This window comes from Macaca mulatta, chromosome 14 (assembly GCF_049350105.2).
Source record: "Macaca mulatta isolate MMU2019108-1 chromosome 14, T2T-MMU8v2.0, whole genome shotgun sequence".
NCBI classification, from domain to species: Eukaryota; Metazoa; Chordata; class Mammalia; order Primates; family Cercopithecidae; genus Macaca; species Macaca mulatta.
Window position 1 is genome coordinate 32,614,587 of NC_133419.1, and position 24,303 is coordinate 32,638,889.

General features: G+C 35.7%; 1 protein-coding gene across 1 annotated transcript in view; it reads left to right on the forward strand.

Annotated features, from left to right (window-relative positions):
* Positions 1-24,303, forward strand: part of CCDC73 (coiled-coil domain containing 73) — a 130,451-nt gene that overhangs the window by 78,975 nt on the left and 27,173 nt on the right. Inside the window, exons 9-13 of the mRNA XM_077964884.1 lie at positions 2,478-2,606; positions 3,411-3,470; positions 4,230-4,334; positions 17,047-17,157; positions 22,654-22,788. Coding sequence (XP_077821010.1) covers positions 2,478-2,606; positions 3,411-3,470; positions 4,230-4,334; positions 17,047-17,157; positions 22,654-22,788 — 540 coding nt within the window. The remainder of the gene's footprint in view (positions 1-2,477; positions 2,607-3,410; positions 3,471-4,229; positions 4,335-17,046; positions 17,158-22,653; positions 22,789-24,303) is intronic.

The window sequence follows — 24,303 nt, forward strand, 5'->3', positions numbered from 1 at the left end:
GCTGGTAAAATACCTCATTCTCTTTCTCTTCCTAGCCTACTGATATTCTAGTACCTTCCACAGATTTAACCCAATCAGGAGCCAGAAGACAGAGAGTTTGCTGTACCCACAGAGATCAGCCACAGAGGGCACAGTGCAGTGTGGAGAAAGGGTGGGAAGTGAATCAGGAGTGACCAATGAAGGATATCCGGTATACTACTCATTCTTCAAGGCCTAGCTCAAGGTCTACCCCCTTCATTCAAACTTTCATTCATTACTTCGATATATACTAATTGTTCTCTTTGTGCCAGACATCAATTTGTCTGCCTGCTTTTCTAAGAATAGAGCCCTATCTCTTGACTCACATGGTTACTTTAGCAGTCATTTTATGCAGTGTGCACATCCAAAGGTGGTATTTGAACTAAGACCAATGAGTCCTTTCTCCTGGATTTTGAATTTGGAGTTAGGATATACTTGGGTGAGTTTCTCCCTGGGTGGCTGAAGCTGTAACATGTAGAACTTTGAAGGTTTTAGTAGCCCTGTTTTCTGCTGCTCCTCTTTCAGCTTCCTTTTGGGTTTCCTCCTATCTCAGTTGACTTTATTTCTCACCCTTATATACTGGCTTCTTCTTTAATCTATGAATTTTCCTTAGGATTAAGTCATTTTCCATTTTCTATCCTCTAATAACTCTCTAAGTGATAGTACCTGTTTTTACAGCTTAAATACTATTTTAAAACTACAAAAAATGTTTTAATTTTAGGAAAAATAGAAAATGCTAATCACATAATGAAGAAAATAAAAATTTCCTATAATCTCACCACTCTAATAAATCAACTTGTTTCTACAAAAGAGTCAAAAGTTTGTTGTTTATCCAGTTCTTAAGACCTTTAAAAAATGAAGTAGTCAGGATTCTTAATTGCACACTGATTTAGTCAGCAAAGGAATTTATTGAAAAGGCATTGGTCATTTCACATTTGAAAAATGATTACAAACAAGGGAGGTTATGCAGTATCAAAGACCATAGCATAAAACCAGCTTCCACTCTTGAATAGTGTGTATCACAGCTTATATCATCATTGCTGACCATAGTGGATGCTGCTGCTGCTGCTGCTGCTGCTGCTGCTGCTGCTGCTGCTGCTGTATCACTGTCACCTATAGAACTTGAAGTTACTATACTTCCCTGTCTACCAACAGATGGATTTGCAATAGTCCTTGCTTTTTTGTGATAACTAATCCGATATCCAAGACTGGCGCATCAGATTAGCAGAGCCTGGTCTCATGCTTATAAAGCTGGTACCTGGCATCTTTGCTTCTCTGATAGGCAGTGGGCTCTTAGAATGTAGAAAAACTACCCACTGCCTACCAGAGAAACAAAGATGCCAGGTACTAACTTTATAAGGGAGTTCAGATACTGTGTAGCCAAGACTTCAAATCAGATTATTGAGTATTTAATATAGTCAGTATACACAGAAGAACAGCACAATCAATTGCACACTAATTCAAAAGTTGGTATTTCAAGATCTTAGTGTGTTTGATTGGTATCTACTAAACTTAATGAACATGTAGACTGTAGAACATGTAGAAATGTAGACTGCTTTTACATCCTTCAGTTCTACCCTCCACAGCACTGCCAGAGTTATTTTTCTAAAATGCAAATTTTGTTATGTCATTCTTCTACTCAAAATCCTTCAGTGGTTAATTCCTCATTTTTTTTTAGTGTAACATTCAAACTCTTTAGCGTGATATACAAGTCCTTCTCAATATTTGAATCCTGCCAAATTTCTAGCCACAACTACCAATATTCTACTCTGTCCCCTGAAATAACACATTAGCTCCAGTCATATCTTATTAGTTCTGTTTCCCTGAAGAATATCATGCTCTTTCATGTTTCTGTGGCTTTGTGCGTGTAGAACCTTTTGCCTGGAATGCCTACCCCTTTGTTGTCTTCTTTGCAAATTTATCTTTAAAGATTCGGTTCAAATACCACCTTTGCATGTAATACCTTGTTGATACCCCCAGTTTCTTTGTTTTTTTTTTTTTTTAATACATTTTTCTAATGTAGCACTCATTACATTGTATTGTAATAATTTCTTACATAATTTTTCCTATTAGAGGCTAATAAATTTGGGAATTGAGATTTCCTTGTTATCTTTTTATCTCAGAAGATGTTTGTTGAATAAATAATGGAAACGGCTGTACTTCTGGTTAGTTGATTATGTTAGTACACTCCTTTTAAGATTCAAAGTCATGCAGTCAATCTCTTTATGATTGATTAACTTTGCCTGATCCACAACCACAGGTTATGTTCCCACCTTGGCTAATCTTGCAAGGGAACTAGGGAAAATACACTTTAATGGACCAACAGTATTATTTTGATATATGAAATATAACAAATTGTAATTATAGGCTTAAGGATGAACTTTGACACTGTCAGGAAAGTACCTTTTTTAAGTGAAATATGTGTACTGAATTTTCTGTTTAATATGTTTCTTATTAAGGAACTAAAAAAAGCAGCCTCAGACTTGATAAAGTCCAAAGTCACATGTCAATATAAGATGGGAGAAGAAAACATCAATCTAACAATTAAAGAACAAAAATTTCAAGAACTTCAAGAAAGACTCAACATGGTATTTTATTAAATGTATTTGTTTATAACATTAATATTTTCAATAAAACTTATGAGAGTTTCAGGATTATAACACAAAAATGTTCCTTCTTTGCAAAGTCAATATACATAGTTAAAGGTATTATGAATCTGTTTTCTTTTTATTAGATAATTTTTGCCATAGACTTTAGAACAATAAGATTTGGCTAGAACTATTTAATTTCCACTTGAATATGGTTTTGAATAATCTTGTGGTACAATGGTGTTTCCAGGACAGCTTTGGAGATGAGAAATTTTATAGTTTTTAACATTTACAAGTGTGCACCAACTTATGTTGGTATATAATATCTTCTTCAGTTCACTGAAGTCACTGTTTAAACCACAAACAAATGTGGATACTTTGGGCTGGGTGCAGTGGCTCATGCCTGTAATCCCAGCACTTTAGGAGGCCGAGGTGGGTGGATCACTTGAGGTCAGGAGTTCAAGACCAGCTTGGCCAACATGGTGAAACCCCATCTCTGCTAAAAATGCAAAAATTAACTGTGCATATTAGTAGGCATCTGTAATCCCAGCTACTTGGGAGGCTGAGGCATGAGAATCCACTTGAACCTGGGAGGAAGAGGTTGCAGTGAACCAAGATCACACCACTGCACTCCAGACTGGGTGATAGAGCAAGACAGTCTCAAAACAAACAAACAAAAAAACAAATGTTGGTACTCTGGGGGTAGTAATAGGTCATAATACTCCAAAGTTTGTTTAGTACTGAATTGAATGTAGAATTTGCTGAATTTTCTATCATAACTTTAAAACTATTCAAATTTTAAAGGAACTGGAATTAAATGAGAAGATTAATGAAGAGATTACACGTATTCAAGAAGAAAAACAGGTAAGCCATCATAAGACATTTGGAAGTCAGTAAATATTCTAAAAATCAGATAAAATGTGAAAAATAAATTAAGTGGATCATGCATAGCACATAGTAGGCACTCAGCTAATGTGTATTAAATATACATGTGTATACTTTTAAAAATCAGTCTCAATATACTTTCATTAAAAATACCTTAATTTTTTCCTTGATAGATTAGACCAGTTATACCCTAACAGATAATTATTGAAGTTTATTTATGTGTAGTGCATATTTTTTCAGGACATTATATTCTCATTTGTCTATTTGATGCTTATAATTATTCCATTTTTTAAAAGATGTGTAAAAGAATATTCCTCTTCTTTCTTTTTTCTCTTCTGCTTTTCCTCCATTTGACTCTGAATGTATGCCATGACACCCTAGCCCATTATGACATTTTATAATATTATACCTTATATGACATTTTAGTAGTGATATGTTTACTGTTGGGGGGTTGGTAGCCAACAAATGTTTATTTTAGTTTTGAATTATTCACGTGTGTCTTAGAATCCACAGTTTATTCCAAAAAACTTTGTTAATTATTTGAGGGACTCTTGAAAATAATGTAATAGAAATTATTTTAGATACCATTAGATGTGTCATTAGTTTAATATAAAGTATTAAAATTAAACTATAAATACAATGAGGAAACTAGAAAATGTATGTGAAGAATGAGCTTAGAAACACACCTACTATCTTAAAACTTTTAAATTGATATATCATATTTGTGTATTTTCAAAGGATATCATCATTTCTTTCCAACATATGCAGCAGTTACTTCAGCAACAAATTCAAGCTAATACTGAAATGGAGGCAGAATTGAAGAGGCTAAAAGAAAATAATCAGGTTCTATCTATCTATCTATCTATCTATCTATCTATCTATCTATCTGTCTATCTGTGTTTTAGTATATTTTCATCTAATTAACTTCCCCTGTTTAGTTTATTCTTCTGTCCAGTTTTATTGAAATTATTTTGAATGCTAGGGGTAAGATATTGACTTCCTTCATCAACTTGTTTTCAGTGTCTAAAGTAATGAACATATATTATTCAACATTTATGTCACTAGTGAAATGTTAAATTTTATCAAGTATCCGACTTCATTTTACAAAGTGAAAAATCCACTCTGTTACAACAGAATGAATAGGATTTTTTTTTTTCCTTAGAATTGTGGTCACAATCCAACACTGAAAATAAAAGGCGAAAGTGTCAACTGCAGTTTAAGAGAGCATTCAGCCAGCTCTCAGAAGTTTGGGGTAGATTTCTCTTCACAGGATAGTGATAAAATTGGCACGGTTACCACAATAATCACCTCATCATCCTCTTTCCAATATATATAAGAAAATGACTGGGAAGGAGAAGACATTGTTGGCCATTGATAATTTGGGAGTGCAGTGTTCAAAAAGAGAGGCTTTTTCTCTTACATCCCTAGCAGAGGCCGGTGCATTTCCCCTTATGAAGCTAAATGAAGAAATGTACAAGAAAATCTCTTATAGGGATTGAGATACAAGAAGTGGAGACTGCCATTTGTTCCCTGGCTAGATGCTTGAAATGCTGTTGAAAGGTGAAGGTCCACTCTAGTGTTACCAGTAGAGTAAAATGTGATAAGCTCATGTGGAAGCGGTTGGCATATGTTTCTTTTCTTTTCTTTTCTTTTCTTTTCTTTTCTTTTCTTTTCTTTTCTTTCTTTCTTTTTTTGAAATGGAGTCTTACTCTGTCACCCAAGCTGGAGTGCAGTGGCATGATCTTGGTTCACTGCAACCTCCACCTCCTGGGTTCAAGTGATTCTCCTGCCTCAGCTCCCGAGTAGCTGAGATTACAGGTGCCCACCACCACAGCCAGCTAGGCATAGGTTTCTTGAAGTTTGGAAGTTCGCCAAGAACATATCAACTGATGCCCAGTTTTGGTCTACAAGTTTCAAAAAGAAAAGTCTTTAGAGTAATCTGTGCCAGTGGAGCTTGAAGTGTATTATTCTTAAAAAACCTTAGTGGTTATTTGGCTTAACATGAAGGAACCATGGAGATTAGTGGAGGAGCAGGAACTGCCCTGTATGCCACTGGGCCAAGTGATGGGATGTCCAATTCAGAAAAGGGGTTGGGGGTATGTTCCACTGGGGTGGCCAGTAGAAGATACTTCTATCCTTCTGAAGGGGTTCGGGGTAAAGCTGAACATTTCCCATGAAAACTACAATTACCTCCCACATAAAAACTACCGTCAGTCAAGGCCAGGGCCAGTTTCATGAGTATGTGACCAGTGCACTGGCATCATAGGGATCCAGACTCAGAAGGGCCTCCTGCTTCAGGTTTAATGTTTCATGGTCACTGTCTTGAAGATTTTATTTTGAATTTACAATTTGTAAATGAAGTCTAATGGTAATGAAGCATGTGCTAGGGGCTTAGATCTTCAGCTCAGGTATTGTCTCCATTACTTCTCAGTACTGGTTCTTGGCTGCTGGCTCTTCCACCCTCTGGGGACCTACATCCTGCTTTGCCTCCTACTCCTGGTTCCTGTCCTGCCACTGGTGTAGTTTGATTGGGTCACATTTGCGAGGAAAGGTCTGTGTTCTACTGTTGACCTTCACTCTTTGGTTAGGGTGTAGGTGCAGGTGGGGAGGGCCTAGGTGGGGTGCCTATACCCCACAGTATTTTGGGGTAAGGCATAACAACAGTTGTCTTTGTAGCAGGTTGGCAGTGCCTTAAAATGTTAGGCAGGTGACTTGGTGGGAGTGTGCAGGGAGGATGAATCCCCAGTCCAGGTACTGAGTGCATACCTCCTGGCAGTTGCAGTCTCTTGAGAGTCACCCATTTGCCATGGGTTGGAGTGAAGGGCCCACGGGAAGGGAAGAATTCACTTCCCCACCCATGTCCAGGACATAGTAGATGGGTCTAGCCGCTGGCAGGACAGGGACCCTGGTAGCTGTTGGCTCTCAGTCATGCTGAGTTGTGTGATGAGGCCCTTAGGCACGTTATGAGGGTCTGCATTTGCCTGGTGAGTATCCCCAAGCCTAGGGGATCATGATATTAAATAGAAAATAAAAAGCACCATGACAAATTGAAAGAGAGAGAGGGGCTGCAAAGAAGGGAAAAAATTTTATATTTTAGTACCTTTAGTAGCACTTTTTTCCCTGTGGTTTTCATTTTGTACCAGGCCCAACAAATTATGCAGAGTCTATCATTGAATGGAACCAAATTGAACCTCAGCAATGCAAAATTTATTAATATCTCCTCACCATTGATGTTCTATGGCTTATCATGTAACGAAAGTTTTGCCTTCCTTATTTCTCTTATGTGTCCCAAATACTATAGAAGAGGGAGGGAGGGGTGGTATCCTATCGTCAGACCTCTCCCTTCTTTTAATCCATTCACCTATTCCAATATAAGACTAGCAAAAAAAGTTTCTCTGAAAGTCCAGCTGTTAGCAAGTACTCACCTCCCATCTCCCCTGCCCACTCTGTAGTTAGATAACTGGAACTATTTCTCTAATGTGTTGAACCTTCTCCCAAGCAACATATGATATAATTTAACTAGGTTCTTTATGAATAGCTGTTACCAAGAGCATCTTCTAATCCAAATAAATGAGTTGAAACATAGATTTTTAGGCCAAACAAAATATTAACGATCATCTAATCCAACCATTTTGTTTAATGAAAAGAGAGACTCAGAAAATGTAGGCAGTGTGGTTCAAAGCCTCAAAATTAGTGATAAAATTAGGATTAAATCTGTTGTGATTCTAATCCAGCACTATTTCTACAACATACTGTTAAGATATTTTTCCTAGATCTATGAGAGCTTATCTAGCAATTTTGTTAGATCAATTATACTAAGATCATAACTCGTAACTTGCCTCTTCATACTGCTGAATTCTACAGAGCCTATATATAGTTATGTGTTTCTCTGAGTTAATGGTGACTATAAATATAATTCCAGGATCTTTTGACTATGACTACCAATCATTAGATAATCAAATGCCTCTCTCTATTTCCCTCAAATGCCTTTCTCTTTAACTGCCACAAGTATTACCTGAACCTTGATAGTACATAGAGAAGCTAGATTTTGTAAACTAAAATTTTAAAGTATTGTCAAAAACAGGATAGAATTGTCAGCTTTTTATTTTGATAAGTAAAGATATTAAGAATGCAAACAATACAATCTATCATTACTATCATATTATGAAAGAGAACATTTTAACATCAAACATATATTAAGGATATAATCTCAGAATAAAGGATAGTCCTTTATAAGAAAAGGCATTTGATGACCTTATATTGACATTTTTTGCCTTGGACTAGTGAATATTTTGTCATGGATATTGTCGGCAGACTGATATCTGAGAACCACTGAAATATAGCGTAACGAAATATTAATGTTGAACTGTTGCTGAGGATTATGCTGCATAGATATCTCAAGTGTTTTCTTGAGGAGCATTCTCATTCCACCTGTACTAAAAGGGATCATTACTCTTGATAATGGCCAACTGTTTTTCAGTGCTCTGCAATCATGCTGTCATCTGTCTTACTTTTCTAGTAGTAAAATTTAGAGCACAGAAAGCTAAATTCTCATGATAGGAAATATTTTCTATTGTGATTTAGTTATAGATTAGTCCAGTTATACACATAGTTATGTTCCTATAGTCATAGTATTAACAAGAATAATTTACTTATTTTTTTCCATAGTATTTTTTCATAGTATTAACTAGGATCATTTAGTTAGTTTTTGGAAGATTAAAGCATTAGCAAATGGTTTCACTTTGAATTTTCACAATATCCATTTTTTTCAGAGATGGTTTTCAAAAAAGAGGCATTTGCATTATCTAAGTTATTGGTAGTCATAGTCAAAAGATCCTGGAATTATATTGACAGTCGCCATTAACTCAGAGAAACACATAACTGTATATTTATGACTACCCTAGACTCTGTAGAATTCAACGGTACATAAGTACTGGACTTAGAGCTCATGAAGGGGCAAGTTAGGAGTTGTGGTCTTAATATAGCTGATCTAACAAAATTACTAGATCAGCTCTCTCTGTTATCCAGATGCAAAATATTCCAAATAATTTCCTGATAGAATATAGGAATATAGCCAAAAGGCCAGGAAACAATCCCTGATAGAATATAAACTCCATGGCCCAGCGCAGTGGCTCACACCTGTAATCCCAGCACTTTGGGAGGCAGAGGTGGGTGGATCACCTGAGGTCGGGAATTTGAGACCAGTCTGATCAACATTGTGAAACAACATCTCTACTTAAAAATACAAAATTAGATGGGCATCGTGGCATATACCGGTAATCCCAGCTACTCAGGAGCCTGAGGCAGGAGAATTGCTTGAACCCAGGAGGCGGAAGTTGCAGTGAGCTGAGATTGCACCATTACACTCCAGCCTGGGCAACAAGAGTGAAGCTCTGTCTCAAAAAAAAAAAAAAAAAAAATATATATATATATACACACACACACACACACACACATATATATACACACACACACACACACACACACACATATATATACTCCATAAGGACTGATGTAGCATAAAAGCCTAAAACAGTGTCTGGCACATCATAGGAGCTCATTAAATTTTAAATTTTAAACTAAATTTTCTTTTTTTTTTTAAATTTATTTATTATTATTATTATACTTTAAGTTCTAGGGTACATGTGCATAATGTGCAGGTTTGTTACATATGTATACTTGTGCCATGTTGCTGTGCTGCACCCATCAACTCGTCAGCACCCACCAACTCGTCATTTACATCAGGTATAACTCCCAATGCAATCCCTCCCCCCTCCCCCCTCCCCATGATAGGCCCCGGTGTGTGATGTCCCCCTTCCCGAGTCCAAGGGATCTCATTGTTCAGTTCCCACCTATAAGTGAGAACATGCGGTGTTTGGTTTTCTGTTCTTGTGATAGTTTGCGAAGAATGATGGTTTCCAGCTGCATCCATGTCCCTACAAAGGACACAAACTCATCCTTTTTTATGGCTGCATAGTATTCCATGGTGTATATGTGCCACATTTTCTTAATCCAGTCTGTCACTGATGGACATTTGGGTTGATTCCAAGTCTTTGCTATTGTGAATAGTGCCGCAATAAACATACGTGTGCATGTGTCTTTAGAGCAGCATGATTTATAATCCTTTGGGTATATACCCAGTAATGGGATGGCTGGGTCATATGGTACATCTAGTTCTAGATCCTTGAGGAATCACCATACTGTTTTCCATAATGGTTGAACTAGTTTACAATCCCACCAACAGTGTAAAAGTGTTCCTATTTCTCCACATCCTCTCCAGCACCTGTTGTTTCCTGACTTTTTAATGATCGCCATTCTAACTGGTGTGAGATGGTATCTCATTGTGGTTTTGATTTGCATTTCTCTGATGGCCAGTGATGATGAGCATTTTTTCATGTGTCTGTTGGCTGTATGAATGTCTTCTTTTGAGAAATGTCTGTTCATATCCTTTGCCCACTTTTTGATGGGGTTGTTTGTTTTTTTCTTGTAAATTTGTTTGAGTTCTTTGTAGGTTCTGGATATTAGCCCTTTGTCAGATGAGTAGATTGCAAAAATTTTCTCCCATTCTGTAGGTTGCCTGTTCACTCTGATGGTAGTTTCTTTTGCTGTGCAGAAGCTCTTTAGTTTAATGAGATCCCATTTGTCAATTTTGGCTTTTGCTGCCGTTGCTTTTGGTGTTTTAGACATGAAGTCTTTGCCCATGCCTATGTCCTGAATGGTACTACCTAGGTTTTCCTCTAGGGTTTTTATGGTGTTAGGTCTAACATTTAAGTCTCTAATCCATCTTGAATTAATTTTCGTATAAGGAGTAAGGAAAGGATCCAGTTTCAGCTTTCTACTTATGGCTAGCCAATTTTCCCAGCACCATTTATTAAATAGGGAATCCTTTCCCCATTTCTTGTTTCTCTCAGGTTTGTCAAAGATCAGATGGCTGTAGATGTGTGGTATTATTTCTGAGGACTCTGTTCTGTTCCATTGGTTTATATCTCTGTTTTGGTACCAGTACCATGCTGTTTTGGTTACTGTAGCCTTGTAGTATATAAACTAAATTTTCTTAATGAATGAAAGATGAACATGAATAAACTCATAGTCTTTCCGAGTTTAGATATTGCCTGGTCAGGACTTCTAGTTAAACATGTTTAACCCCACATTACGTATTTTTGAAACTGCAATAAAATGACACTAATTATATCCACAAGGACAAGGAAATGGGGAGGAAACAGTAATAGTACTAAAAAGTGGGAACCAGACAGACAATGGTAATTTACTTAGCACAAGAGAAGTAGAAACGAAATCAAAGATGCAGAAATGGTCAGGATTTGCAAGTATCACAACTGAAGCCAGAAACTAGATCTATGTAAGAAGTCATTGCAACCCCATATTCTCTTTCCCATCCTGCACAAGTAGACACTGCTCCTCTCCTACTTTGCAGAAGATTGGAAGTTTCTGTTGTAGAATCTGAGGGACAGCTGAAGTTTGGGGGGAAGGGGATCTAGTGGTTTGCTGGAGCCAGCTTTTGCCAGTGGGAGCTGGTTGTTAGATATTAAGGAATTTTGTGAACTGGTTGTTAAACCAATGGTAGTTTGAAATTAACTATGATGTGAATATTTAACATGAATGAAAAATGGCAAATGCTTCAAATCAGGCTTTTTTATTTTTTATTTTTTGAGAGCTAGTTTATCAGTTTACTACTAAGAGTATGATATTGACAAGAGGTTGGAAAGTCTGAATTCTGAATGGTGAGACCTTCCAGCCCAGTATCCTCATTTAGAGGGCAGCTAGCCTAATTCCCCAGCAGAAAAATGGAAGATTCCTTTCAGGGGAAACTAATCTGCCCAAAAGAAAAGACTAACTGATACAGTTAAGCTTTCCCAGTGAAATAGCTCAGCCAGATCCATCCACAGTGAAACCTACCATTTGACAAACCTTTCAGCTGGTATTTTAATACCTCATTTTAAAATATGAATAAGTAGTTAAGGATTACTGGACGTTTGGAGAAAGCCTCTGATATGGCTTAGATATTTATCCACCCAAATCTCATGTTGAGATGTAATCCCCAATGTTGGAGGTGGGGCCTGGTGGGAGGTGTGTGGGTCATGGAGGCGTATTCCTCATGGCTTGGTGCTGTCCTCAGGATAGTGAATGAGGATAGTGAATGATCTCATTTTCACGAGATCTGGTTGTTTAAAAGTGCGTGGCACCTGCCTGCCTCGCTCTTGCTCCTGCTTTCACCATGTGATATGCAGGCTCCCACTTCACCTTCCACCACAAGTAAAAACTTCCTTAGGCCTCGCCAGAAGCAGATGCCAGTGCTATGCTTCCTGTACAGCCTGCAGAACCATGGGCCAATTAAACTTCTTTTCTTATAAATTACCCAGTCTCAAGTATTTCTTTAGCAATGCAAGAACAACCTAATACAGCCTCCAATATGAAAAACTGACAAAACAAATAGGATAATGAAAAAACCTTGTAGAAACTAAGAAAGTATATTTAGTTAAAGGGAACATGTTAATCTACAAAATAAGAATTTTGAGTTTATAAAGAAACTTTTAGAGAATAAAAGAGACCCCTTCAGATAAATATATTAGCAGACATAAAAAGTGCAAAGGAAAGGTTGGAGGATAATATTGTCTTCTAAAAAGTAGACCCAAAAGACAAAAAGATGGAAAACGGGAAAGGAAACTGGGGAGTCAGTTCAAGATGTCTGGTGAGTGTCAGAGAGAGAAGAGAGAAAATAGAGGGAAAGGAAATGACCAAAGAATTAATACAAAAAAGTTATCTAGGCCTGACAGATGTAAGTTTGTCTTGCTCAATACCAATGCATATCATTATGAAATTTTGTACAACACATAAAGAAAATATTCTAAAACTGTACAAGAAAGTAGGTCATATACAGGGATTAAGAATGAGAATGGTAACATAAGGTTTCAGACTTCTCAGTGGCAACAATGGAAAGTAGAAGACAATTGAACCATGCCTTCAGATGTTGGGAAAAAATTGATTTCCAAAGCAGAGTTGTACCGTATTTAGCCAAACAAATTGTCAAGTATTGGTAGAATCAAGACATCTTCAGACATATAGGGTCTCAAAACATTTGCCACCCTATGCCTCCTTTATCAAGAAGTAATAGAATGTTTGCTCTACCAAGACAGGGGAGTAAACCAAGAAAGGAAACTATGGGATCTGGGAAACAGGAGACTCATGACAGAACTGAAAAAGGGCATCCTCAGAGATAACCTAATTTGTACAGCTGACAGAGAGAAGTAGGTCAAAATTGTAATGGAAGGATGGATGTCTCAAAAAAACTGAAATCGAGAGAATACCTAAAGTAGGCAGTTTCCTTTAGATGGAGTTATTGGGTGCAGACAAGAAATGATTGACATTGCTAGTGCACTATTTTAAAAGCATGATGTTCTTGGTCATTTATTATTACTAGGATAGAGACTGTGGTTTATTCTCCCATGTCTTCTCTAAAGTTCTATTTATCTTCTAAAATACAGTATGTTATCAATAAAAAAATTTGTTAGAATGTTAAAGTACTAAGCATCTATTATACACACTATAAATGTTTAGAAACTACTCTGTTTTATAGTTATGCACCACATGACAATGTTTTGGTCAATGACAGACTGCATATAAGATGGTGGCTCCACAAGATTATAATGGAGATAAAAATTCCTATCTGCTAACATCATAGCCATCATATTGTCATAGCACAACACATTACTCACATGTTTGTTGGTAATGCTGGTATAAACAAACCTGCTGCACTGTCAGTCATATAAAAGTGTAGTACATACAATTATATATAATACATAATACTTGATAATGATAATAATGACTATGTTACTGGTTTATGTATTTACTATACTATACTTCTTATCATTATTTTAGTTTACTCCTTCTATTTGTTAAAAAAAAAGTTGGCCAGGCACGGTGGCTCATGCCTGTTAAGTAATCCCAGCACTTTGGGAGGCCGAGGTGGGTGGATCACGAGGTCTGGAATTTGAGACCAGCCTGACCAACATGGTGAAACCCCATCTCTACTAAAAATACAAAAATTAGCCGGTGTGGTGGTACGCACCTGTAATCCCAGCTACTCAGGGGGGCTGAGGCAGGAGAATCGTTTGAACCTGGGAGATGGAGGTTGCAGTGAGCCGAGATCGCGCCATTGCAACCCAGCCTGGGCAGCCAAGCGACTTCATCTCAAAAACAAACAAACAAACAAACAAACAAAAAAACCCCACAAAAGTTAACTGTGAAACAGCCTCAGGCAGGTCCTTCAGGAAGCATTCCAGAAAAGGGAGTATTATGATAGGAGATGATAGTTCTATGGGTATTACTGCCCCTGAAGACTTTCCAGAGGGAAAATATATAGAGATGGAAGACAGTTAATATTGATAATCCTGACTCTGTGTGTAGGCCTAGGCTAATGTGTGTGTTTGTGTGTTAGTTTTTTTAAATAATATTTACAGTGGTTTTATTAATACTCATTAAAAACTAGAAACAGCACAAATGTTCAACCCAGAGGTGAATGTATAAACAAACTATGGTGCATCCATACAACAGACTACTCAGCGGTAAAAGAGAACCAACTACTGATTCACACAACAAAATGGATGAATCTCAAATGCATTTTGCTAAGTAAATGAAACCAGACTCAAAAGGCTACATACAGTGTTGTTCCGTGATTCCATTTATAGGACATTTGACAAAAGCCACAATTAGAGAGACAGAAAACAGATTATTGATGGGCAGTGAAGAATAGGGGTGCTGCAAAGTGGCCCAAGGGAACTTTTGGGAGTAATAAAACTGCTCTCTATATCTTCTGGGAGTTACATGACATATGTATTTGTTAAAATGAACAATTGGGGAGGGGAAATGGGAACTCCTGTTTAATGGATACAGAATTTCTATTTGAGATGATGAGAAAGTTCTGAACATGGATAGTGGTGATAGTTGCATGACATTGTGAATATACTTAGTGCCCCTGACTTATACACCTAAAAATGGTTAAACTGGTAAATTTTATGTTACATGTATGTATTTTTAACTTTTATTTTAGGTTCAGAGGTACATGTGCAGGTTTGTTACATAGGTAAATTGAGTGTCACATAGGTTTGGTGTACAGATTATTTCATCACCCAGATAATAAGTATAGTACCTGATTGGTAGTTTTTCGATCTCCTTCCACCCTCAAGTAGGCCGCAGTGTCCATTGTTCCCTTCTTTGTGTCTATATGTGCTCAACGTTTAGCTCCCACTTATAAGTGAGAACATGTGGTATTTGGTTTTCTGTTCCTGTGTTAGTTTTCTTAGGATAATAGCTCCATCCATGTTGCTGCAAAGGACATGATCTCATTCTTTTTATGGTTGTGTCATATTCCATGGTGTATGGATGTAGAGAAAGAAAATGTGGTACAGTCTACTGTTAATGAGCATTTAGGTTGATTCTAAGTATTTGCTATTGTGAATACTGCTGTGATGATGTGTCTTAGTTTTTGACCAAAATGTTTAAAAAGGAAAAATGTAAAAATTTAAAAATAGAGGCCGGGAGTGGTGGCTCACACCTGTAATCCCAGAACTTTGGAAGGCCAAGGCGGGCGGATCACAAGGTCAGGAGATCGAGACCATCATGGCTAACACGGTGAAACCCCGTCTCTACTAAACACATAAAATATTAGTCGGGCGTGGTGGCAGGCGCCTGTATTCCCAGCTACACAGGAGGCTGAGGCAGGAGAATGGCGTGAACCCAGGAGGTGGAGCTTGCAGTGAGCCAAGATTGTGCCACTGCACTCCAGCCTGGGCAACAGAGCAAGACTCCATCTCAAAAAAAAAAAAAAAAATTAAAAAATAGAAAGACAGTTTATAGAATAAGAATATAAAGAAAGGAAATATTTTTGTACAGCTATACAATCTGTGTGTTTTAAGCTAAGTGTTATTTCAAAAGAATCAAAAAGTTAAAAAAAAAGTTTATCAAGTCAACTAAGCTTGATTTATTATTGAAGAAAGAAAAAATTAAAAAAAATTTATTGTAGCCTAAGTATACAGTGTTTATTAGGCCCTGTGTTGGTGAGTAATAATGTCCTAGGCCTTCACATTCGCTGGCCATTCCCTCACTGACTCACCCAGAGCAACATTCATGGTAAGTACCTTATATAGTTACATGTGTACCATTTTTAATCTTTTATACCTCATTTTTCCTGTACCTTTTCTATATTTAGATAGCCTTAGTTATAAAAATACTATTGTGTTACAATTGCCTACACTACTCAGTGCAGAAAGATGCTGTACAGGTTCGTAGCATAGGAGCAATAAGCTATACCATATAGCCTACATGTATAGTAGGCTATACCATCTAGGTTTGTGTAAGTACACTCTATGACCTTCATACAGTGACAAAATCACCTAAGGATGGAATTATCAGAACATATTAGATATGTTGCCATAATTTTACATAATTTATCTTTGCATATTGATACTCTAGATGTAACTGAGAATTCTCTAAATAGAGTACTATGAATAATATGGAATTCATATGAGATGGATTTATATATGTAATACGGAAAGTAAGCAAGACTTTTTTAAAAAGAAAAGCAGATGACAGAACAGTGTATGATATGGTCTCATCTGTATTTAAAAATATATATGTATTTTTACATACTTTTATGGTTATATAGGCAATTTCTGGAAAGATATAAAAGAAACTACTAAAGTGGTTACTTCTGGGGAGGAAAACTGAGAGAATAACTTTACTTTTTTTAAAAAAATATATCCTTTTGTGTGGCTTGACATTTTTCACCTGAATGTACATAGCTCTGTAAACAACTTAAAGATTCCAGATGTATTAGGCATGTAGGTAGGAGTTCTATCACTGTTTATCTTTTTATAGAAATTTACTTGGATTATCAGCAGACATTGGAAAAACCTAATAATATTGATGACACTGATTTACTAGCTTTAAAAACCTAGTCTTATAAAACACGTGGTAGTATTTTTACTCTATAAGTTTATTTTGTGGGAGGGAGAGTGTGGTAGTGATTCTGTTATGTTAGTTCAATGAAGTAATTAAGTTAATATGGTAAATATTTAAGTTATGCTTAAAAAGTATTAATTTGAAATTAAAATGAAAATTGTATTTAAGAGTTTTCTAGCCAGTTAATTTCTAAAATAAACAGATAGTGGAAAAAATGTTCTATGGTAGTTAAATTTCTTTAGTAGAGTTAGGCTGGATTGTGCTACATTTCATACTTTTCAGTGCTGTACTTTATATTACTTTTTCAGCACATTAAAACTTATGCAGTGAAACTGAATAATGGCAATGTTTTTATACCCTTTTATAGCCATTTCTTTATCATAACCTCCCCCTATTTTCTGTTAGCTAAACTATAAGCACCTTTCCATTAATTTATGAAAATTATTGTTGAGATAGCACATTATCACTGATCTGTATGGCACTTTCAGCATGTTAGAAGCAAAAGTCCAAGCAACATAAAACACATCAAAATTCATTAATGTGGTATTGATTATTTTTTGGATAATTAATTTTATTGCAGACCCTTGAAAGAGATAATGAGCTGCAAAGGGAGAAGGTAAAAGGAAATGAAGAAAAGTTTCTTAATCTTCAAAACGAGCATGAAAAAGCACTAGGAACTTGGAAAAGACATGTACGTTTATTAAATAGTAAAATAGTAAAATATTTTAAATAGTTTTAGACATTTAAAATAACTATAAATGCTAAGAAAATATTACAAAAATATTAGAGGACTAAAATCAGACACATTTTTTTCTTGGTCTCATATTTCCAAAAAGGTGAATGCTTTTTAAAAGCTAAACTTAATGAAATTCCCTGTAATGCTTTTATGCATGGAAGACCACAGGAATACATGTTTGTGTATATATGCATGCATATATATATATAATTTGAGCTCTCATATGTGACAAAGAAAAATTAATTTACTTTTTCATAAAACCATTGCATAGTATTTTAGTAAATGATTAAAATAAATAATTATACTATCATTAACTGATCTCTTTTGCTTTTCTTAGCAGTTTTGTTGAGCTATATTACAGCCATGTTTAGAACATGTGTGCAGTAGTTTATTTCTGTAGTATTACCATTTTATCATATTAACAACATATCATAAGAGTTTATATGTTCTAAACATGGCTATTTCCTTAAATCACATTTGTTTATTTTATAATAAATTTTAATTCAGCAAAGTAGATAATAGTGTAAAATGAGGTAAATTCAAGTTATGAAATATAAAGTTTCACTTTAAATATTGGTAGACTCCCAAAACTGATTATTCCATGCTAATATCAATTTTCATTGCATTTAAAATTTTTTTTTAATAAATGACAGAGTAGAAAGTCACTATGAGTTTATGAAGCTATATTTTGGAAAAGTATGATTATGTTTTAGACTGTTGTGCTAATTATACTATACAATATATTATAGTAATGGATATCTAAATACCAGCTTGATAATATTTCCTGTAGATTATTTTGTTTGATTCAAATTATTACCTAAGTAACTCTTGATTTGATTCTTTTGGAAGTAACATGTTTTCTCAATTTATAGTTTGGAGAGATTAAGTCTTCACTGATGGTTTTGATAAGTTTTACTTAAATCTAAGAAAAATTTTGTATTTAATTGTATCAGAATACTAAAAAATCCTTAATTGGTATACTAGTACAGTTTATCATTAAGCAACAAGCATAATAATGTTCATTTTAGCATCAGTTAATCTACATTTTATCCCTGTACCTTCTTTTCATCCCCAATGTTTAAAAGCCCATGGAAATGGTGCTATCAGAATAAGGAAAACTATTTAAGTGAAAAGGAAATATAAACTTAAATATGCCAAACATGCAAAAAAAACAAAAAAACAAACCAAAACAAAACAAAAAAAGATCAGTTTAGCTAAGAAAATTAAACGTTCATTTTCTCTGAGACTACAACCATGCTCCTCTCCCAAGAAAAAAAGAAAACTATTAAGAAAAAATAAACAATTTCACTGGTGAGGCCTCAATCTATAAATGTGGATAAAGTTGATTTCATCTTAGAATTTCTAAGTTCTGCAATCATTTTGCTTCCATTGTGCTTTTGTACTCAACAGAATATAGATAAGTAAGAAAAAGCTGCCTTGGTTCTGTAAGAGTTTTCTTCAGCGAGAGATCACATTTACTTTTTAATTGTATTTCTATCTGTAAGTTTTTCACCATTCTTGAGTGAAGGACAATAGTAGTGTGGCTACTGAGATTGGATCAAGATAGGTTAAAAAAACAAAGATACTGATCAAAATAAATTGGAATCATATAAACTGCTGTTTCATATTTGGTCATTCAAAAAAATAAACAGTGAAAGAAAATACTATGCTAATAAAACTTCCATATTATTAGATAGTATATTTAAAATTCATTGAAATATTAAAAATAACAATGTTATGTGTATCTTTTTATTTTGACTAGATATATAACCAATGGTTGTTACAGAGACAAAAAGACAGTAAGTGAGAATGTTCAGAAATTAGGGAAAGGGAGGTCACAAAAAGAATTCAATTCAGCCAGGCTTGGTGGCTCATGCCTGTAATTCCACCACTTTGGGAGGCCAAGGCGGGTGGATCACCTGAGGTCAGGAGTTCAAGACAAGCCTGGGCAGGATGATGAAACCCCATCTCTACTAAAAATACAGAAATGAGCCGGGTGTGGTGGCGGGCGCCTGTAATCCCAGCTACTTGGTAGGGTGAGGCAGAGAATTGCTTGAACCCAGGAGGTAGAGGTTTCAGTGAGCCGACATTGCGCCACTGCACTCCAGCCTAGGCAACAGAGTGAGACTCTGTCTCAAAAAAAAAAAAAAAAAAAGGAAAAACAGAACTCAATTCACAACACTTATCGAGCACGTACTATGTGTTAGGCACTATTCTAGGCACTGGGTTTTCAAAGATGCCTAAAATACAAGGATTATCAAAGAGCTTACACTCTGCAGGGACAGATAACTACGTAATTAATCACAATAGTGCAAGGTACTTTTTAGTATTATTAACAAAGTACTATGAAAGCACAAAATAAATCATTTTTCTTTAGCTGGGCTTGAGAAAGTTTTAGAGGAAAGATGACTATAATTTGGCCTTGAAAAGTGAAATAGGATTTTTTTGGGGGGATTGTAGGGGAGATGGAGTCTCACTCTGTCGCCCAGGCTGGAGTGCAGTGGCACCATCTCGACTCACTGCAAGCTTCACCTCCGGGGTTCAAGCAGTTCTCCTGCCTCAGCCTCCCAAGTACCTGGGACTACAGGCGCATGCTACCACGCCTGGCTAACTTTTTGTATTTTAGTAGAGGTGGGGTTTCACTGTGTTGCCCAGTAGCTGGTCTCAAACTCCTGAGCTCAGGCAACCCACTTGCCTTGGCCTACCAAAGTGCTAGGATTACAGGCATGAGCCACTGCGCCCAGCCCATGAAATGGGATTTAAGCAAAAGGTACCCATCTCCACCCTTCCCATTCCATCCTGTTGGCATTTCATTTAAGAAAGAATAGAACAATCATGGAGCCATGAAAGTCCATTTTCAAGGACCATGAATAGTCTGCTCTGAATTAAAAATGGGATGTGTGGAATGTGACATTGAAATATAGATTGAGATCAGCTTTTGAAGAGTTCCTTACTAGGAGATTAGAATTTAAGTAATGGGAAACTATTGAAGGGTTTAAAACAAATAAGTGACACAGGCAGATTGTGTTTTAGAAAAATAATTCTTGCAACAATATGGAGGCTGGCTGTATGGAAAGAAATCAATAAGAAGAATGTAATAATCTAATCGTGAACCTATGAGTGTGTGAATTAGGACAATAGAACAATGAAGAGGGATAGAGGTAGGATGAATTTTGGAAGTAGACTTGGCATGGTTAGTGACATTTTATATATAATGGGTACTGGGAGAGGAATAGACATCAAATGTGATTCTGAGGTTAGTATAATTCATAGAATGATAATATCATTAACTAGCTTAAGGAATGTAAAAGGAGAAGCAGATTTGGTGGATGAAAATAATTAGTTTAATTTGAGAACTGTAGAATTTATGGTGCTTTCACGACATCTAGCTTGAAGTGCATACTATCCATTTGGAGATGTGAATCTAATCTTAGGAGAGAGGTTGGGGAGGAGATATAGATTTAAGATTTATTAGCATAAAGGTGAAATTTGAAGTTATAGGTGAAATAAGATAACCTGTGGAAAGAATGGAACACTTGAAGGAAGACTCCTTAAGAAGAAAGAACCTTGGGTTTCTTATCCCAGGAGCCAAGACAAAAGAAGAAAGAACCTTGGGAAAAGCCAACATTTTGTGAGTGGTGTGTGTGTGTGTGTGTGTGTGTGTGTGTGTGTGTGTGTGTCTGTGTATGTGTGTGTTTGGGGGCAGGAGGGGAGAGGGAGCCAGTAAGAAAGGTAGGAGGATAAAGAGAGAGTACTAGCATGGAAGTCAAGAAAGGAAGCTGTTTCAAGAACAGAGTAGTCAACATGGTCAAATGTTACAGAGCTGGTAAATGGTGTGAGACTTGGAAAAAATCCTTTTGCTAATTTTCAGGTGATACTTGAGAAAACAGTAGAACAATGAGGGCAGAAGTCAGGCTATTAAGGAGCGATAGGAGGTTAGAATTTGAAAGTAGCAAGTATAGACTTTATTTTAAGGAATGAGAAAGACAGGGCCAGGCTCGGTGGCTCACGCCTGTAATCCCAGCACTTTGGGAGGCTGAGGCGGGCAGATCACAGGGTCAGGAGTTCCAGACTGGCCTGGCCAACATAGTGAAACTCTGTCTCTACTAAAAACACAAAAATTAGCTGGGCGTGTTGGTGCAAGCCTGTAAGCCCAGCTGCTCGGGAGGCTGAGGCAGAAGAATCGCTTGAACCTAGGAGGCGGAGGTTGCAATGAGCCAAGATCACGCCACTGCACTCCAGCCTGGGCAACACAGCGAGACTCCCTCTTAAAAAAAAAAAAAAGGTGAGAGGGACAGAGGAACTGAGTCAAAGAGGAAAAATATTGGGAATATGAGTAGAGCATATGCATAGGCTGATGAGAAGATGCTGATGTAGTGTGAGAGGCAGAAGGAAAGAGAAAATTTCTAGAATTAGGATGAAGGGAGATAGGAGAGGAAGGAATAAAGAACACATGGAAAGTTTAGCCTTGGAGAAGAAATGCCTTGCAGAGATAGATTTAGAGATGATTAAAAATAGGTGAAATGAACAGAAAGTAACATGAGTTTACATCTACTGGCCTCTGTATAGGGCTTTATAGAGGAATATTAATTATAAAAATATTAGGAATAGTAATTATAGTACTTATAGTAAGGAATATTACAAACAGTGGTGGAATCTGTGGTAGGAGTTTTAAAATTATTCAAGAGAAACTTTTATAAGAAACTTTTAAAACTTTTATAAAACCACAAATATGCCTTTCCATGACAAAAGGATATTTTTCTCCTCAGTGGAACTTACCTTGTCTCATATTTGAGACTTCTGTGAGAGTATTTCTTTCCCCCAAAATAAAGATTATGAAATTTTATAGGGAGTGAAAGTCTAATTTATAGATATAAATATCCAGCTGACATGTCAGTTTCTATGGTACCACTTAGTGCTTAGTATTCATCTAGTGGAATTCAAATCTGTATATGCAATTTGTAACAAGAAAATTAAACTTTAAGAAAACAATGAAAGTATAATGTTTGTAGAATGTAAAATTCATAAGTTCTTATTTATGAATTTAATTTTTTGTTTTTTTTAAATGAATTTAAATAAATTTGTTTTATGTGACGAGGTAGTTTAATGTTGTCATTAAGGACACAGTCCTTAGATTTAGCTTTGGAATTAAATCCTCACTGCCATTTTGTATCTGCTTGATCTGGGACAAGTTACTTAACTTCTGTGAGCCTCACATTTCTTACCTGTAAATTGGGCATAATAATACCTCAGCGTTTTGATGAGTATGCAATTATGCTTATTAAGTAGTCAGCCCAATCCAATAAATGGTAGCTCTTAATATTAATAATGACTTTGTGATTGTTTTGATTCTTTGACTATTTCCTGAAACTTTCGTTAATGAAATATTTTCAGACAAAACATGTTTATATACTTGATATACTTGTTTATTCTGGTTACATTTTATAACAGGCTGAAGAACTTAATGGAGAAATTAATAAGATTAAAAATGAATTATCATCCCTTAAAGAAACTCATATTAAGTTACAAGAACATTATAACAAATTATGCAATCAAAAAACTTTTGAGGAAGACAAAAAGTTTCAGGTAAAATTTAAGTATGTTGTGGGGTACAAACTATCAAAGAAATTAAGACTGTCACTATGATTTTTTTGCCTGTTTTATACTTTAAGTTTCTCAACTTTAAAAAAATGAGTATATGCATGTGGTCTCTAATACATTTTTAGTTAATTTTTGTATACAGCATGACATAAGGATTGAAGGTCATTTTTGTATATGAATTTCCAATTGTCCCAGCACAAATATACGTCAAAAATACTATTTTCTCTCCCATTGTACCTTAGTACTTTCTTTGAAAATCAGTTGATCAAATATGTGTGGATCTATTTCTGGACTCTTTATTATGATCCATTGATTATATGTCTATACTTAAGCCAATACAACACTGTCTTTATTAATGTAGCTTTTAAAGAAGCTATAAAACATAGCTAAGTCCTTCAATATTGTTCTTTTTCCAAAAACAGTTTTTTGCTATTCTAAGTCCTGTATTTTCTTATCACTTTTAGAATCAGTGTCTCAATTTCTGTTTTAAAAGTCTGTGGGGTTTTGTTTGGCATTGAGTCTTCCAGTCGATGAACATGGTATAGCTTCCGTTTATTTGGATATTTTAAAATGTCTCTCAGAAGTGTTTCATAGTTTTTATCATATAGGTCTTGGAAATTTTAGGTTAAATTTATTCCTGGATATTTTATGTCTTGGGATCCTAATGTAAACAGTATTTAAAATTTTTATAATTGTTAATTGCTTATATATACAAGTACATTTTTTTGAGACAAGCAAGGTCTTACTATGTTGTCCAGGCTGTACATGAACTCCTGGGCTCAAGTGATCCTCCCACTTCAGCCTCCTGAGTAGCTGGGATTACAGGGATGAACTGCCATGCCCAGCTTAGAAGTACAATTGGTTTTTGTATATTGACCTCATTCTTAAATTATTGTTATAATAGTTGTTTTTGTTGAACTTTGGGAGTTTCTATAATATATGATCATGTTGTCTGCAAGTTTAAGACAGTTTTACTTTATTTCTAAAACTCTGTATACATTTTCTTTTTCTCAATGTATGCACTAGCTAGGACCCTCTAATGCTGAATAACAATTGTGAGAGTGGGCATGCTTGCCTTGTTTCTCATCTTAAATGGAGACAAGTCTTTCACCATTTCTTATCAATTTAGCTATATGTTTTTGTTTATACTCTTTATCAGTTTGAGAAAGTTTCCTTTTATATCTGGCTTGCTAAGCTTTTATCACAAATGAGTTTTTATCATGAATGGACATTAAATTTTGTCAAATGCATTTTTCTGTGTCTATTATGATTGTTTTTCTTATTCTTTTCATATAATTACATCAATTGATTTCTAGGTGTTAAAATAACCTTGCATTCCTGGGATAAACTTGAGTTGGTCATAATATATTATTTTTTTTATATATGACTGGACTTAAATTGCTACTGCTTTGTTAAGGATTTTGTATTGATGAGGAATGTGGATCTATAAGTTTTGTTTGTTTTTTCTTTGCAATCTTTGAACTGGTTTTTGTATCAAGA